This window comes from Macrotis lagotis, chromosome 1 (genome assembly GCF_037893015.1).
Source record: "Macrotis lagotis isolate mMagLag1 chromosome 1, bilby.v1.9.chrom.fasta, whole genome shotgun sequence".
NCBI classification, from domain to species: domain Eukaryota; kingdom Metazoa; phylum Chordata; class Mammalia; order Peramelemorphia; family Peramelidae; genus Macrotis; species Macrotis lagotis.
Window position 1 is genome coordinate 208,000,595 of NC_133658.1, and position 15,674 is coordinate 208,016,268.

At 36.2% G+C, this 15,674-nt stretch overlaps 1 protein-coding gene across 1 annotated transcript in view; it reads left to right on the plus strand.

The window, feature by feature from the left end:
* COLEC11 (collectin subfamily member 11) overlaps positions 1-15,674 on the plus strand; it is a 92,067-nt gene that overhangs the window by 48,175 nt on the left and 28,218 nt on the right. Inside the window, exons 4-5 of the mRNA XM_074209596.1 lie at positions 846-917; positions 9,452-9,505. Coding sequence (XP_074065697.1) covers positions 846-917; positions 9,452-9,505 — 126 coding nt within the window. The remainder of the gene's footprint in view (positions 1-845; positions 918-9,451; positions 9,506-15,674) is intronic.

A 15,674-nucleotide genomic window follows, 5' to 3' on the forward strand; every position in this document is an offset into this window, starting at 1 on the left:
TCTCCTATCATTTTAGACAAAAAAAAGACTCCAACAATTGGAAGAGCAGAAAATCTTCCTTTTGATGGATCTGAGATTCATTAATATGAGTATCCCCCCCCCACCCCCGCCACTTGAATGCAAATTGTAACTCCTCTACTTTTTCTTATCCTGAGCATCCAACATGCTGAAGGTCTTTTTCTAAATGAATCAACATAAAGTTTTTTTCTATATTTGTTTCTAGGCGAAATCTAATTTTTATGCCATTCACCATTGGCGTGGGAGTCTCTTTTGGTTCATCTTATACTGCCCCAAACAGTCACCAGTGAAATAATCAAAGCAATATTTGTTTCCTGCTTCTAACAGGAAGGATGCAATAAGTTTTTCTTTTCAATTAGAAATGTGAACCTCTTTGATTTTGTCATGTGTCTTGAAGTTAGATCACTCAGGGAAAAAAAATCTCATTTAAAGAAAAAGTTGAGACTTTTCTTGATTTCTTGAACTGGGTGCTTTTGTAAGGATTCAGGGAAAAAAAGACCTCACAAAACCATTCTTTTGTTTCATATGGAGCAAGGAGGATCCACAAATTGTGGATCTCATGGGTTTAGAACCAGGAAGATGATTCTTATTTAATCCTCTTGCATCCTATAATGGATATGACCTTTGAAGCTGCTAGTTTTAAGGGAATTGCTTCATTCTGTGTTTTCATGTGATCTTTATAGAACCTCAAAAATATTTAAATGTCAGTTGCATTCTTAGATTTTCCATCTATTCAGAAAACCTATAAAATGTAATATCTTAAATAGTGTGGTCAATATCCATATTTCATTTCATTTTATTTCATTTCTTTTTTTCTTTTTGTACAGGAGACATGGGAGACAGAGGACAGAAAGGCAGTGTGGGTCGTCATGGAAAAATTGGTCCCATTGGTTCTAAAGGTATTTTTGACTCAATCTTAGACCCTCCCTATGTTAACTAGAAACCCATAGAGCCATTTACTTTTAGGATGAGTCCAACTACTGAAGAAAGAGAGAATAATTTTGCCAGATGACTCCTTTGGGGTTTTGTTTTGGTCTTTTGTTAATGACAGACCTAATTACTCATCAAAATGCTTGAGAGCTCTCACAAAGAGTTTGGAGACATATCAAAGATAATTACTCACTTTGGGAAGCATTTTTTTTCTCCCAATTATTTATTTATTTTTAACATTTCTTTTTTATTTTAAATTTTGAGTTTCACATTCTTTCCATCTCTCCAGCTCTTCCTCAACCTATTGAGAAAGCAAGCAACATATTAATTATACATGTGAAATTGAGCAAAGCATATTTCCATATTAACCATGTCATGAAAAAGCAATAAAAATAAATAAAGTGAAAAATTATATTTTAATTTCCACTTAGACTTTATCAGTTCTCTCTTTGGAGGTAGGTAGCTTTTTTCCATCACATTTTGGGAAACTTTAAAGGCAATTGAATTCTCTTCCTTCTCATGAGCAGCACTCATTAGGCACAAAAATTAGAAGATTAGGATAGAGTAGATGGATGGTTTGGTGGATAGAGCAGCAGACTCTGGAGTCAGGAAGATTTGAGTTCAAATTTGACCTCAGACTTTTGGTAGGGGAATTTAACCTATCTCTGTCTCAGTTTCCTCAATTGTAAAATTGGAATAACAATAGTAGCAGTACCTCCCTCCCAGAATTGCTGTAAGGATTAAGTGAGATGTTTGTAAAGCACTCAGCCCTGTGACTGGCACAGAGTAGACCCTGTAGTTTAGCTATTTTCATTATCTATGATCTTCCAGAAAATTTGCTGTTATTCCTGAGGAAGTTTTTGATTATTAGTATCACAAATGTGTGATATATCAATATAGATTATATCATAAATTACTTAAGGTTCTTTGAGCTTCAGTTTCCCATAAGTAAAGGGAGATAACAATGACTCCACTGCTTTCTTCATAAGCTTTGTTTGTGGGGAACAAATAAGAAAAAATGTACATGAAGACATTTTGAAGACTGTAAAGTTCTATAAAAATATGCAATTTTTATTATTATCACCATTCCCTGCTTAGTATATCTGAGCATCAGATAGAAATACCTAAGAAACAGGAGGTAACTCCTGTGATATAATCTATATTGAGGAACTCCTGGCATAGAAATTCTTTTGACCAATTCAAACTGAAACCCTATATAACAGTGCTAGAGAGTTTGGGGATGGGGAGGGGTTAAACTTACTCATCCTAAATCCAATGTATGTCAGTCATTTAGTCAACAAGCATTTTTTTTTTAAGCAACCACAATATATCAAACACCATACTAAATGCTGGATATGCAAAGAAAGGTAAAATTCTGCTCTCAAGGAGCTCACAGTCTAGTGGGGGAAGGCAAAATGCAAGAAACTTTGCATAAACAAGATATACGACTAGAAAACATCAGAAGGGCAAGGCACAACACTAAGGTGGGGGGGTGATCAGAAAAGGCTTCTTGAAGAAGGTGAAATTTTTAGTGGAAGATTGAAGGAAGCCAAGGAAGCCTAGAGATAGAGATAAGGAGAGAAGAGTCCAGGTAAAAGGAACAAAAAATGAAAATCAGCCAATTAGAAGATGGAGTGTTTTGAGATGGGATATAATAAGGAGACTACTATCATTAGGATCATAAAGGGTTTGTGTTGTAAGAAATAGTTAAGATCAGAAAGTTAGGAAAGGGTTACATGACAGAGAATTTTAAAAACAAAACAAGAGAATTTTATATTTGATTGAGAAAACAATAAGGAGCCAGAGTTTCCTGAATAGAAGGTTAATTCTCTGTCTGCTGGGGTGGCTAGGTGGCGTAGTGGATAAAGCAGGAGCCCTGGAGTCAGGAGTACCTGGGTTCAAATCCAGTCTCAGACACTTAATAATTACCTAGCTGTGTGGCCTTGGGCAAGCCACTTAACTCCATTTGCCTTGCAAAAACCTAAAAAAAAAAATTCTCTGTCTGCTATGCGAAGCTGCCTCAGATAGCATTAACCTTAACAAGTATATAAAAAATAAAAGTATAATAAAAATAAAATATAAAAGTATAAGGTAATCAATGAGCATCCTGTCTATTAATCTTTTTGCATTTTATTTTTAATAAATTTATTTATTTAATTTACCAACTACATGCAAAGATAGTTACCTCCTGTTTCTTAGATATTTCTGTCTGATGCTCAGATATATTAAGTAGGGAATGGGGATAATAATAAAAATCACACATTTTTATAGAACTATACAAAATATTTTCTTATATATTTTTCTTATTTGTTCCTCACAAAGCTTGTGAAGAAGGCAATGGAGTCATTGTTATCTCCCTTTACTTATGGGAAACTGAAGCTCAAAGACCCTAAGTGACTCATCTAACTTTATATTGCTTTTATGTTCCTTCTACCATATCCTTTGTTTTATCATGGATCATTTTATCCTTGAGAGGGAGCATGACTTATTGGATATATTGAACTGACCTTGGAGTCAGGAAGACTTAGGTTCAATTCTTAATTTTACAGCCTTTTCCTCTGTTATTTACTATTTGTCCTGTATATAGTTTACTATATATTTGTATGTTGTCTATTCCATTAGATTGTAAGCTCCTTGAGGGTAGTCTTTTGTCTCTTTCTGAATTCCTAGCAGGTTAAAATAATACCTGACACATGGTAGATGTTTCATAAATATTGATTGATTGGTTAAAATTGCTCTGATATTTATCAGCTATATGACCATAGAGAATTCACTTAACTGACCTCAGTTCCTCAGGTAACTCATTAAGACTCAGAAGTTATTGAGTAGATGACAACATGTATTAATAGGTAGAATTTCCAAACTGGGTACTCTCCACACTGAGGAAAACATAATTCAAACTTCCCTCCCCCTCTTCCTTCTGCCAGTACACTTTTGGTGACTGATAAGGAGATAACTATTAAAACAAATGGGATGAGAACATTTGATCTTTATTATGTTTCATGTGATTTGTTAACAATATTGTGGTCCCTTTTTTTCATTATACTACTACCAATGTGTAGTTGGTTATCTCTGAAGTTTAGAGTAGTTTTTTAACATTACTTCAACCAATGAACCATGTTTAATTCTATTCAATTCAGTTTAGTTTCCATCAATTAGACAAATGCATGTTATATTCCTGTTATGTTTAAAGCATTTTATAGAACACGATAGAGATATGAAGAATAAAACTTGGTCCCAAATCAAAATTAGCTAACACTTTATTTTAGTGGGAAGATGAAATATTTAAATAAATAATAATATTACAAATTAATTTTTAAGTCCATGAGAGGGGTACAAAATCTGAGAGTTTTGATGGGATCACTTTGGCTGCAGGGAATCATAGGGGAGAAGGTCCTTTCCATTTTTCCTTTGATCAAGAGGTCCAGTCATTTTGTCCAACTGTACCACAGAAAATGACAAAAGGAAGTGAGGAAACCTAGGATAGCTTCTGTACATACTGAATTATCCAGTTGGGAATAAGAATTAACTATAATTTCACTGGTGTAGGAGACTTGCAAGGGAGAAAACTCCCTCTAATAACTTAAAGTCTTAGAGAACTATCTAGAGTACTGAGAGTTTAAGTAGAGTATCCAGAATCACATAGTCAGTATGTATCAGAACCAGCACGTGAACTCTTCCTGGTTCTGAGATTAATTCATTAGCCCATATTACTCTGTCAGTATGCTGGTTAGAAAATGGTGTCTGAGAATTCTGAATTAATAAGGTCAGAATCATACTTCTGTTCCATGATTTTCTCAGTTTTAGTCAGCTCTCTTGCAAATGTGATGAGAGGGACTCATAAAGAGTGGGAATAGATTAGGAATCACCCATCTCCACATCTGGAGAATCAATTTAAAGTGTAGGTTCTATTTATGGTGAATTTATAAAACCCTTTATTTTTATTATAGTGAAAACTCTAATTTATAATTTGGATAAATTCATTCATTAATTCAACAAACATTTTTGAAGCACTTGTTCTGCTAGGCACTAGAAGAGAAAGGATGTGGTTCCTGCCTTTATTGAGCTTACAATCTAGTAGAGGGATAGAACACAAACATAATTTTAATGCATACTGTTAAATACTTTGTGTATGAGACAGATATATAGAATACTAAAATATTATGTGAGGTTAGAGAGTAATGTGACCAGACAAAGTTTCCTGAAGGAGATGGTGTTTGAATTGGATTTTATGAATATGGAGAAATGTAGTAGATGAAGAATGGGAGGAAGAACATTTGCAGCAGAGGACATAGACAGAGCAAAAGCATTGAGGTCTGAGAACACCATCATGTTTTGGGATGCAAAGGACAATACAGTTTGATTAGAGCAGGGTGACAGTTAAGATAAATCTGGAAAGGTAGGGTAGTACCAGACCATGGGAAGCATGGAAAGCCAGGAAAAAGGAGTTCAAACTTCATTTACCAACCAGCAGTGATTTATGGGAGACTTGAACAGTACAATGACATGACCTTGGTGTAAAGAAGAGCATTCAGACAATGGTATGAAGGATGAGCTAGAGGAAGAAGAAAGTGAGTTTCCATATTCAACCCCTGGATAATCTGAATAAGGACAGACAGAGCCTTATTTGGCTTCTCACAAAGCTCTTTCCAGACTAGAGCCTGGCTCATTTTGATTTGCTTTAATTCATCATTATCTTGGATCTTTGACAAGTGAAAATTTCACATTGTCACTTTTTATTCATTAACAAAGACCAAGGAGAAAAGGGCCTCTATATACCTTTTGTTCTTATGTGGAATATGAAGCCATGTCTATAGAGACTATGTCTATAAAAGCTGTACTTTCCCTTGTGCCCAACTAGGTTGAAGTTGCTTTTTTAGGGTCCAGACTTGTGATTTCATGTAGGGAACTCCTAATGAGGAAATTTTAGCTATTGATGTAGTCTATAACTTCTCCCTCTTTTTTTTTAAATCTTCTAGTTTATCATCTTAGAGAGTTGCCATAAGCACTGAGGTTAAGTCATTTGCTCACTGTTACATATAGGCAAGGCAGCTAGGTGAATCAATGAATAGAGTGTGGGGCCTGAAGTCAAGAAGACATGAGTTCAAATTTGACTTTAGACACTTATTACCTGAGTGTCCCTGTTAAGTCTCTTAACCTCTGTTTTCCTTAATCCAGTGGAGGAAGAAATGGCAAAGCACTTCAGTATCTTTGACAAGAAAATCCCATGGACATAGTATTGATGTGCTATGGTCCATGGGATCACGAAGAAGCAGGCACAATTGAACATCAACAACCAGGGTTACACAGACTTTTTGTTAAGAAGCAGGATGTTAAGTGTTCCTGATTTTGAGACTCAAGATACTACACTGTGCAACTTTTTACTAATGGGGGGGGGAATGTTTTGGTGTTATCTAAGAATTAAGTATAAACATTTAGAATCATTGAATTTTAAATTTAGAAACTTTTCATTAATGGTACATAGATTTAGATAGCTGGAAGGTCATAGATATAGATAGATCAGAGTTCATCTAGTCCAACTTTCTCATTTTATGGATAAGAAAATTGAATACAGAGTCACTTGAAAGGCTTTCCCAAGAACAAACTGGGAGTAGGTGAAGAGTCAGAAATTGAACTCAAGACCTGTGACTCCAAGTTCAGTGTCTTTCCATTATATGTACAGCCACAGACACTTATTAGTTGTATCACCCTGGATAAGTCATTAAATCTCTCTCTTGTCTACATTTCATCAGCTATAAAACAAAGGCATTGGACAGGATGGCCTCTTAAGTTTTTTTATGCCTCTAAATTTATGATTATATGATCTGAAGAAACCCAGAGATGGGGGCAGCCTAGGGTCATAGATGGTTAGTGGCTTCATAACAGAGAGTCTGTTCTGAACTTGGCATGAGATGATAAACTATTGTATGATAACTTTCACTAAACATCCCAATGTGTTTTGAAATTCATAGATTTCCTATGGAGCTGTGTTCTCTATACTCATTTGAGGAGAGTGATGAAAATTTGCATATTGGAAGAAGTTGCATTATTAATAAGAAAGTTGTCTATTCAGCCCAAGAAGCAACTCCATGCAGAGGTCTCCCTGGTGTTAAGAATTTCCATCTTTCACATTTATGAAAGTAAATACATCAGTTCAGATTGTCCTCTGGACTCACTTTGTCATGTTGGGGCTTAGAATTTTCCTAGAAGTCCTCTTGTCCCTTGTTTATAAGATAAGGGATCACAGATTTGGAATCTAGTCTAGTCCCTTCATTTTAGAGTTGAAGCTTGGCCAAGATAACAACAAATTTCTAACAGGAATTCTCTTTCTCTCTTTCTTTAATTATCTTGGTTGGGTATGTTTTATTCTGAGCTGTTGTCATTGACTTTATTTATGCGCCTTGATTTCAAACTTCCCTAGGGGAGTGAGAGCCACCTTAAATCATATCATGCAGGTGCATGGTGTAATTGGTTGGTGTTGTGTGTGGCTCAGAAGGCCCTGATTCTAATCCTGGCTCTGCTGCTAATTAGCTGTGGGGTCAAGTGTCTAGGCCTCAGATTTTTTTAAATCTAAAATAACAACAATGCAACTAATGATGATCAACTGACCAATCCACTAATGTTTACAAAATGCCTATACTGGAACTATGGTGGATTCATGAATACAGTAATTTCTATACTCTCATAATGATATTTGACATTTGTAATCTTTAAAGTTCTTTCGATTCTAATATCCCAATTCTAAATCCATCCTGAATTGTTTAGAATAATTTCTCTGAGCAGTAAATTTAATTGAAAATCAGGCTATTCCTGAATATAATCTATTTCTACTGTCATTTAAAAAATTTAAATGATTATGGATTTTAACCAAAAAAGAGGTTTTTTCTGTTTCACACTAAGATCTATGGAATATCCCAAGTGAAAGAAGAGTATTATAAATAAAAAGGCAAAAGAAAAATGTATAAGTATGAATGAGTATTTTTGTTGTCCCATTTTGTCAAAATCTTCATGAACCCATTTAGTGTTTTCTTGGCAAAGATTCTGGAGTGGTTTTTTACCATTTACTTCTCCAGCTCATTTTATAGATGAGGAAAATAACACAGAGTTAAGTGAATTGCCAGCTAATAAATGTCTTAGACCAGATTTGAACTCAGGGAGATGTCTTCCTTTCTCCAGGTCCCCTGGCACTCTAACCACTGTTCTATCTAGCTGCCTCGATGTGAATATAATTATATGTAAAAGGTAATGAAGTAGTGGAGAGAACATTGGGCTAGAATTTGGATTCCTAGCAGGCACCACTCCTAACTAGTTGTTTTATTACTTGGGTGATAAACCCTCCTCTGGTTTGGTTTTCTCCTCTGAAAGATGAAATTAGGGCTAATAATCTTGATGGTTCTTCCCATCTCTGACAGTTTAAGATTCTGAAATTGTTGATACTTGGGTTTGGGAGCTAAGAAAATGGGGTACCTACTAGAAGAAAGATACATGTGAAGAGTAAAAGTCTATAGAATTATTTTCTTGTAGAGAAAAAAAGACTGGGCTAGTCATATTTCAGCCTCCTTGCGTGATGTTGAAGAAATGATGTAAGCTCTCCTGAACTTCTAAGTTTCTTTGTTAAATGTCTCTTCTAGGTTTAAAGTTCATGGGGCCATCATTTAGAGTGAGAAGGAACCCTAGAGATCATCTAGACTAATCCTTCATTTTATAAATAGGTAAACTGAAGTTCAGAGGGTATATAAAGAGAATAGATTGTTCAGTGGATACAGCACTGGACCTGGAATCAGAAAGACTTGAATTCAAGTTTGGTCTCAGACAAATTAGTTGTGTGGCCCTGGGAGCGTCACTTAACCATTGTTGGCCTCAGTTTCCTTAACTGTAAAATGAGGATAACAAGAGCACCTATCTTCCACAGTTGTTATATGAATTTAATGAGATCATGATTATGAAGTGCCCAGTGTCTGTAACATAGTAAGAGCCAAATAAATATTAGTGATGATGATGATGATGATGATTACCAAGATTATACTGGTAATAAGAGGCAGAGTTAGAATTTGAAATAAAAGCTATTGTTCTTTCCACTGTCTCACACTGCCTATACATGTTGCCATTTTAAAATTTTCTTTCTATAGAGGAGGGAGGTTGGGGAAAGGGAGTTCAGAATCACTCATGATGTTAAGGATTTAGGAGGTAATGTCTGTGAAGTGTTTGATGAAATGCACTTAATTTTACAGAACTAGTTTAAGGAATGATCATTCACTATTGCCTAAAATCCCCAAATGTGCATTACTTCAAATATACTGTTAATAAAGCCCAAAGCAAGAGCAATTTACAGAATGTAGCGACTCCCTGTTGTTATATGGCAGACAGAGATGGGGTCTTGGGAGAAACTCTGGGGCATTAAACATGAAAGATTCAATAATGATTCCAACCATGAAGTTCCTTAACTAATGAAACGTGTGACCCATTTGGCATGCTGACGAAGCTCTTTCTTTTCCTTTTACAGGTGAAAAGGGAGAGATGGGAGATGTAGGGCCACCAGGTCCTAATGGAGAACCAGGTAAAGCATTCAGAAGATGAGGGCAATTCACTTCAAAAATACCATCTTTGAGAATAAGTAACCCCTTGCAGAATAATTTTTAAAAGCTTGAAAACAGACCACATAGATAAATGAAATACACTTTCCTAGTTATGTAGAATAGTATAGGAGCTGATCACATAAAATTGTATTTAACACGACAGAGCATCTTCCTTTGTAATTACCACCTTATTTTGACTACGACAAGTGACAAGGTGAATGATTGCTTTTCATTTGATTCATGGACTTCAGAAAAATTTCATCAGGGAGATTTTAGCAGGCATTTTTAACAGGGTACTCTTTTTCTCCTTAAAGGCCTTTTCCTCATTTCCACTGGACATCCCTTTCTTCATATGTGGCCATATGAAAGTGAACCTTTCCTTCTCAAATTTTCCTATATCTTTTTTTTTTTTGCTCTCTCTTTTACCGCTGTTACTTCATGCCTTATAAATGTTTAAGCTCCCTATTCTCCTTAGTAGAATGTTAACTGGGGGAATAGAAGTGGGGTGAGGAACAGCAATTTTTATGCTTTAATCCTCCTTCCTTCCTTCCTTCCTTCCTTCCTTCCTTCCTTCCTTCCTTCCTTCCTTCCTTCCTTCCTTCCTTCCTTCCTTCCTTCCTCTCTCTCTCTCTCTCTCTCTCTCACACACACACACACACACATAGGATCATTGTGTAATCACAGGATCTTTTCTCTCCATTTCCTCTTGATCCCTCATTCCATAGTGATCTCTTTCTTTTCAAAATTTCCTTGGGTACCTTGGATTTTCCTTAGGTTTCCATATTGTACTGTATTTATCTGTCCTCATTTCATATGCCTCCTCCATCCAGTGAAATGTAAAGGCTTAGAGGATAGAAATTATTTCCTTTTTTGTTGACAGACAATTAATAGATATTTGTAACAATGAAGAATTAGCTCTGACCTAGCAAGATAGATTTTAGAGCTGACAGGGACTTTAGGGATCATTGACTCCAATTCCTTCATTTTTATAGATGAAGAAACTGAGGCATAGAGAAATTAAGTGACATGCCCAAAGGATCACATGACTAATTAGTGTCTGAGGATTTTTTTGACTCTCCAAATCATGGACCTTGTACTTCCTCTCCTCTTTGCTTTACTCTTCCTTCTGCTGCTGCTGCTTAAACCAATAATCCAAGATGCTCTGGAAAGGGTTTGGACTGGTACTTGCCTGGAACTGGCAGCAGAGTGTCGGGGGAAAGCTGTGGGGCCAGACAGAAAGTTGGGAATCTGGAGGGAATCTTAGTTTGGAGCCCTTCAGGAAGCAGACTATGTAACATGAGCCTAATCCTGTGCTACCAGCAATGAGCTGCAATATAGGCTTTAAGTGTGAATTGTTGGCAGTTGCATCACCAATAAGTTACACACTCTTTGTAATACATAGTGTGTGTTTTTAAAATACTTTATAGTTACAAGGCATGTTGCCTACATTTTCTCATTAGATTCTGCCCACACTTGTGAACATCCCTGTGAGGTAGGTAATGTAAGTATTTTTACATTTTATAGATAAGGAAACTGAAGTTTTAGAAAGTGACTTATTCAAGGTCTTTTAGCAAGTAGAAGAGATAATTTCAGGACCCCTCTTAATATTCTTTCAGATAGGAGATACCACCAGGCATGGAGTTCTTTATGTGTATGACATACTGCATCTAACAATTGCATTTGTATAGTGCTTTATTTCCTTTCATTTCTCCTGTCTCACTTGGATCTCACAATATTATTGCAAAATATGCAATACAGATGATATTAGTCCCATTTGGTAGATTAAAAAACCTGAATTATGCAAAGAAGGAAGACAGTGTTAGAGAAGGAATAAGAAACTAGGCTCCTTTGGTCATTTGTATTGCTATCTTTTGTTTTTGTCAAACATTTATTGAGTGCTTATTACTGAGCTCTATGCTAGGGCCTGATGGGAGATCCGAAGATTAGGTAAACATGATCCCTACTCTCATAAAAGTTCAGAGTCTAGCAGAGGAATAAAACCCAAATACAGAAAACTAAAGTTCACAAAATTCCATAAGTGCATTAGAAAATGCAGATTACTGCCATATTAAGTCAGACAAGAAAAGCTCCTTATGAGGAGGAAAGTTTTCTGAAGGAGCTAGCATTTGTATTTGGTCTTAAATGACAGGTAGAAATTTGACAGGCCAAGAAAGAGAGGTAATGTTATAAGTAGGAAACAAAATGAGCAAAGTCCTGAAATCTGGAAAGTATAAGCTGCATTTGTGATTAGTCAGGTTCAACTCTTGGTGACCCCATTTGATGTTTTCTTGGCAAAGATACTAGCTTGCCATTTCCTCTCCATCATTTTACAGATGAGGAAACTGAGACAAACAGGGTTAAGTGACTTGCTCAGAGTCACACCTTTAGTGTCTAAGACCAGATTTGAACTCATGAAGAGGAGTCTTCCTGATATCAAGTCCAGCGATCTGTTCACTGCACCACCTGGCTATGCCCAAAGAGTAGCTGTTCCCAAGGTAGGGTGTACAGCAACAAAAAAAGACAGGAAAGTCAAGATGGCATCATATTGTGGAGGGTTTTAAATGCAAGGCAAAGAAGTTAAACTCTATTCTATAGGGAGTAGGGAATTATTGAAGATCATTGAACAAGGGAATTATATGACCATATCGTTGGTAAGGAAAATTATTCTGGTAATAGATTCAGGAAGGAATGGATCAGGTTGAGAGTAGAGGAAAACTTATAAGGAAACTATTGAAATAACATAGATAAATAGAGCTTGATTAGTATGTTTGCTATGGAAATAAATGGGAGGTCATGGATGCTAGAGATGATGCAGAGGTTAAATTAGTACAGTTTGCATATGAAGTGAGGGAGAGGAAAGAGTCAAATTTAACTTCAGTTTGAGACTAATTGAAAGATGATACAACTGAAAAATAGTGAAACTGTGAGAAGAGGAGCTTTTAGAGGGATATAATTATTATACTTTTGAAGTAATTTAGTATGAAATACCAGTGGAACAACAAGCTGAATACATCCCAAGATAATGGAGATGTGACTAGGTAGCTCAGAAGAGAGATAAGGGTTAGGTATAAAGATCTGGAAGTCATCAGCATAGAGGGGAGTAGGGGAACCATAGGAATATATGTGATTGTTAAGGGTAATTTGAATAGGGGGCAGCTAGGTGGCGGCTAGGTTGTGTAGTGGATAAAGCACTGGCCCTGGAGTCAGGAGTACCTGGGTTCAAATCTGGTCTCAGACACTTAATTAATTACCCAGCTGTGTGGCCTTGGGCAAGCCACTTAACCCCGTTTGCAAAAAAAACCTAAAAAAAAAAGAAGAGTAACTTGAATAAACAGAGAAGAGAAAAAAAAGGTCAGAACGAGATAGTTATTCTAGAAAGAGGAGTTAGTAATAGAGATAGAGAAGGAGCTTTTTGAGAGAAAGAAAGAACCAAGAGAGTGTGTTGTTTCTAAATCTAAGAGCACCCTTTAGGAGGGTGTGGTTCAGAAATAAAAGAGAGATGAGATTTTTAAATAGATAGATTTAAGATATCTCTAGCACTCTGTAAATCTACACATCTATATCTATGTGCATTCTTAGCTCAATAGTCCTATAGCTGCAATAAACCACCTTTTAATATAATAGAATAGCAATATCATAATCCAAGACAGGATGTCTAAAGGTGGGAAGAATATAGAGATTTACATTCCAAGAGCACCTAAGATATTATTTGAAGATATTTTGGCTCACGTGATATTTACTTTTCATGGGCTGACTAGCTGTTTGTATTCTCCAGAATACTGGCTCCTGATTCTGTGTAACAGGATGATTAGAACATTATTGCAGGAAAACCTTTCTGGCCTAGCCCTTTCCCACATATTTTAGAAACCTGCTTCTTGGGGTGACTAGGTGGCATAGTGGATAGAGCACTGGCCCTGGAGTCAGGAGTACCTGGGTTCAAATATGACCTCAGACACTTAATAATTACCTAGCTGTGTGGCCTTGGGCAAGCTACTTAATCCCATTGCCTTGCAAGAAAAAAAAAAGAAAGCTGCTTCTTCCAGCCAGGACCTAAGTAGAAAATCAATTTGACCCATCTTTCTTGCTGCCAGCCAGGTCTAAGATATTTTGTAAGGCTAAATAGTGGATCACATACTGATTTCCAATTTTAAGATCTTTTTACTTAGGCTCTGCCTGTTTTGTTGAGATAGTCAACCTCAGAGTTGGGAAGACCTAACAGGGTATAATAGATGCTGGATATGTTATCCTAGGTTAAAGGGTTGGAATGAGCATATTAGTAACCTACTCTTTGCCGGACACTGGGCAAGGTGCTTTACAAATATCTCATTTTATCCTCACAACATCCTTGCAAGGTGGGTATTATTATCTTCATTTTACATTTGAGGAAACTGAGTAAAGCAGAGGTTAAATGAAGTGTCACACAACTAGAAGAATCTGAGACTGGATTTGAATTCAGGTCTTCTGGACTCTGGGACCAGTTATCTATTCAATGCACTACTTTGCTGCCACATAAGAGTTTCTTGACTGGAATTTCTCAATATACACACCCAAAAAAAAAATCACAGGTTCATGGAATTCCTTTAATTCCTTCCCACTCTCCTCATTTCTCAATTTCTTTCCTTCTTTCCCATGAAAGAAAAAGACAAGTTTTGTTGAACTCTATCAAAAATTATTTGAATTTTAAGTAATATATCATTTGAAACATCAACAAAACTTATACACATTACATAACTAATTTTTCAAGTCAGATTTGTGATTTTTCTCACATAGTGAACTCTAGGTGAGGGCAATTCTTTTCCTAATGCAGACTAGCACCTTTTCTGTAACTGAGATAGGACTGGGACCTGCAGCACCAAGAGATTATCATGCCCAGAATCAGACATCCACAGTATACCAGAGGCAACACTGGGATCTCAGTTTCCCTGACTCTAAGAGCAGTTCTCTATCCATGACTCCATACTACTTCTCTTTCTCAGTTATTTAAATATAATAATAAAATTTCCACCATCACTTACCAGTTCTTCACTTCTTAATTTTTTAAAAAATCGTCGTAATTTTTTCTTGTTTAATTTTCCCTTATGTATAGACATAGTTGAGAGAAAAGATGGAATAGTTGATTGAGAGGGGTCTCAGAGTTAAGAAATCCTGGTTTTCTATCCTACTCCTGAAACATTCTAGTAGTGTGACCTTGTACAAGTTCCAGAACCTCTTAGTGCCCTAGTCAACACTCTTAAGAATATAGCTAGCAGCGTAGGAACCAATCTGCTTTGTTAGAGGAAATGTCTTCACTCATGTAATCTCAGTCTGGTGGAACAAAAGTCATAGTAACTATTTGGTTCTTCTGCTTTCTTCACCTCACAGTATTTCCATGGGTCTTTCTGGATTTCATTATTTCTTTTCCAGACTTATCAATTACAACTGTATTATAGTATTCCATTATACTATAATGTTTATTTAGCCATGTATATACATTGTTGGACATTTGATTGTTTCTGTGTGTGTGTGTGTGTGTGTGTGTGTGTGTTGAAGCAGCATATTACAATCATTTTCATCATCCTATTCAGTAACCTCTGAGGAAAGTATGGAGCAGCCAAGTAGTACAGTGGATAGAGCACTAACCCTGGAGTCAGGAAGATCTGAGTTCAAATCTAACCTAATTACTTACTGTGTGCCTCTGGGAAAGTCCCTCAACCTTGTTTGTCTCAGTTCCTTGTTTGTAAAATGGGAACACACTGGAGAAAGAAATGGCAAATCATCTAGTATTTTTGCCGAGAATACCCCTTGATCAATTCCATGGGTTCACGAAGAGTTGCATAAGACTGAACAACTGAAGAACAATAATAAAAATTGAACTGTGCCAGGGGGAAAAGAGTCATTGGGTAAAGAAAGAAAAAAAAAGTTTTTGTTTAAAAAAATAGAAGAGGAGCAAGGACAATGATAGCATGTATAGCTCTTTAAAGTTTGTTAACATGCTTTATGTATAGAGTCTGAAAGGAGCCTCACAACAAAGATAGGGTGTTATCTCCATCTTGACTGTCAAGAAACTAAAGTGATTTATCCATGGTCACAGATACACACAGATACAATAGTTGAACCCAGGTCTTCCTGCCATATGAAGTGTTGTTTTATTTTTTCATCTGATTAATATTC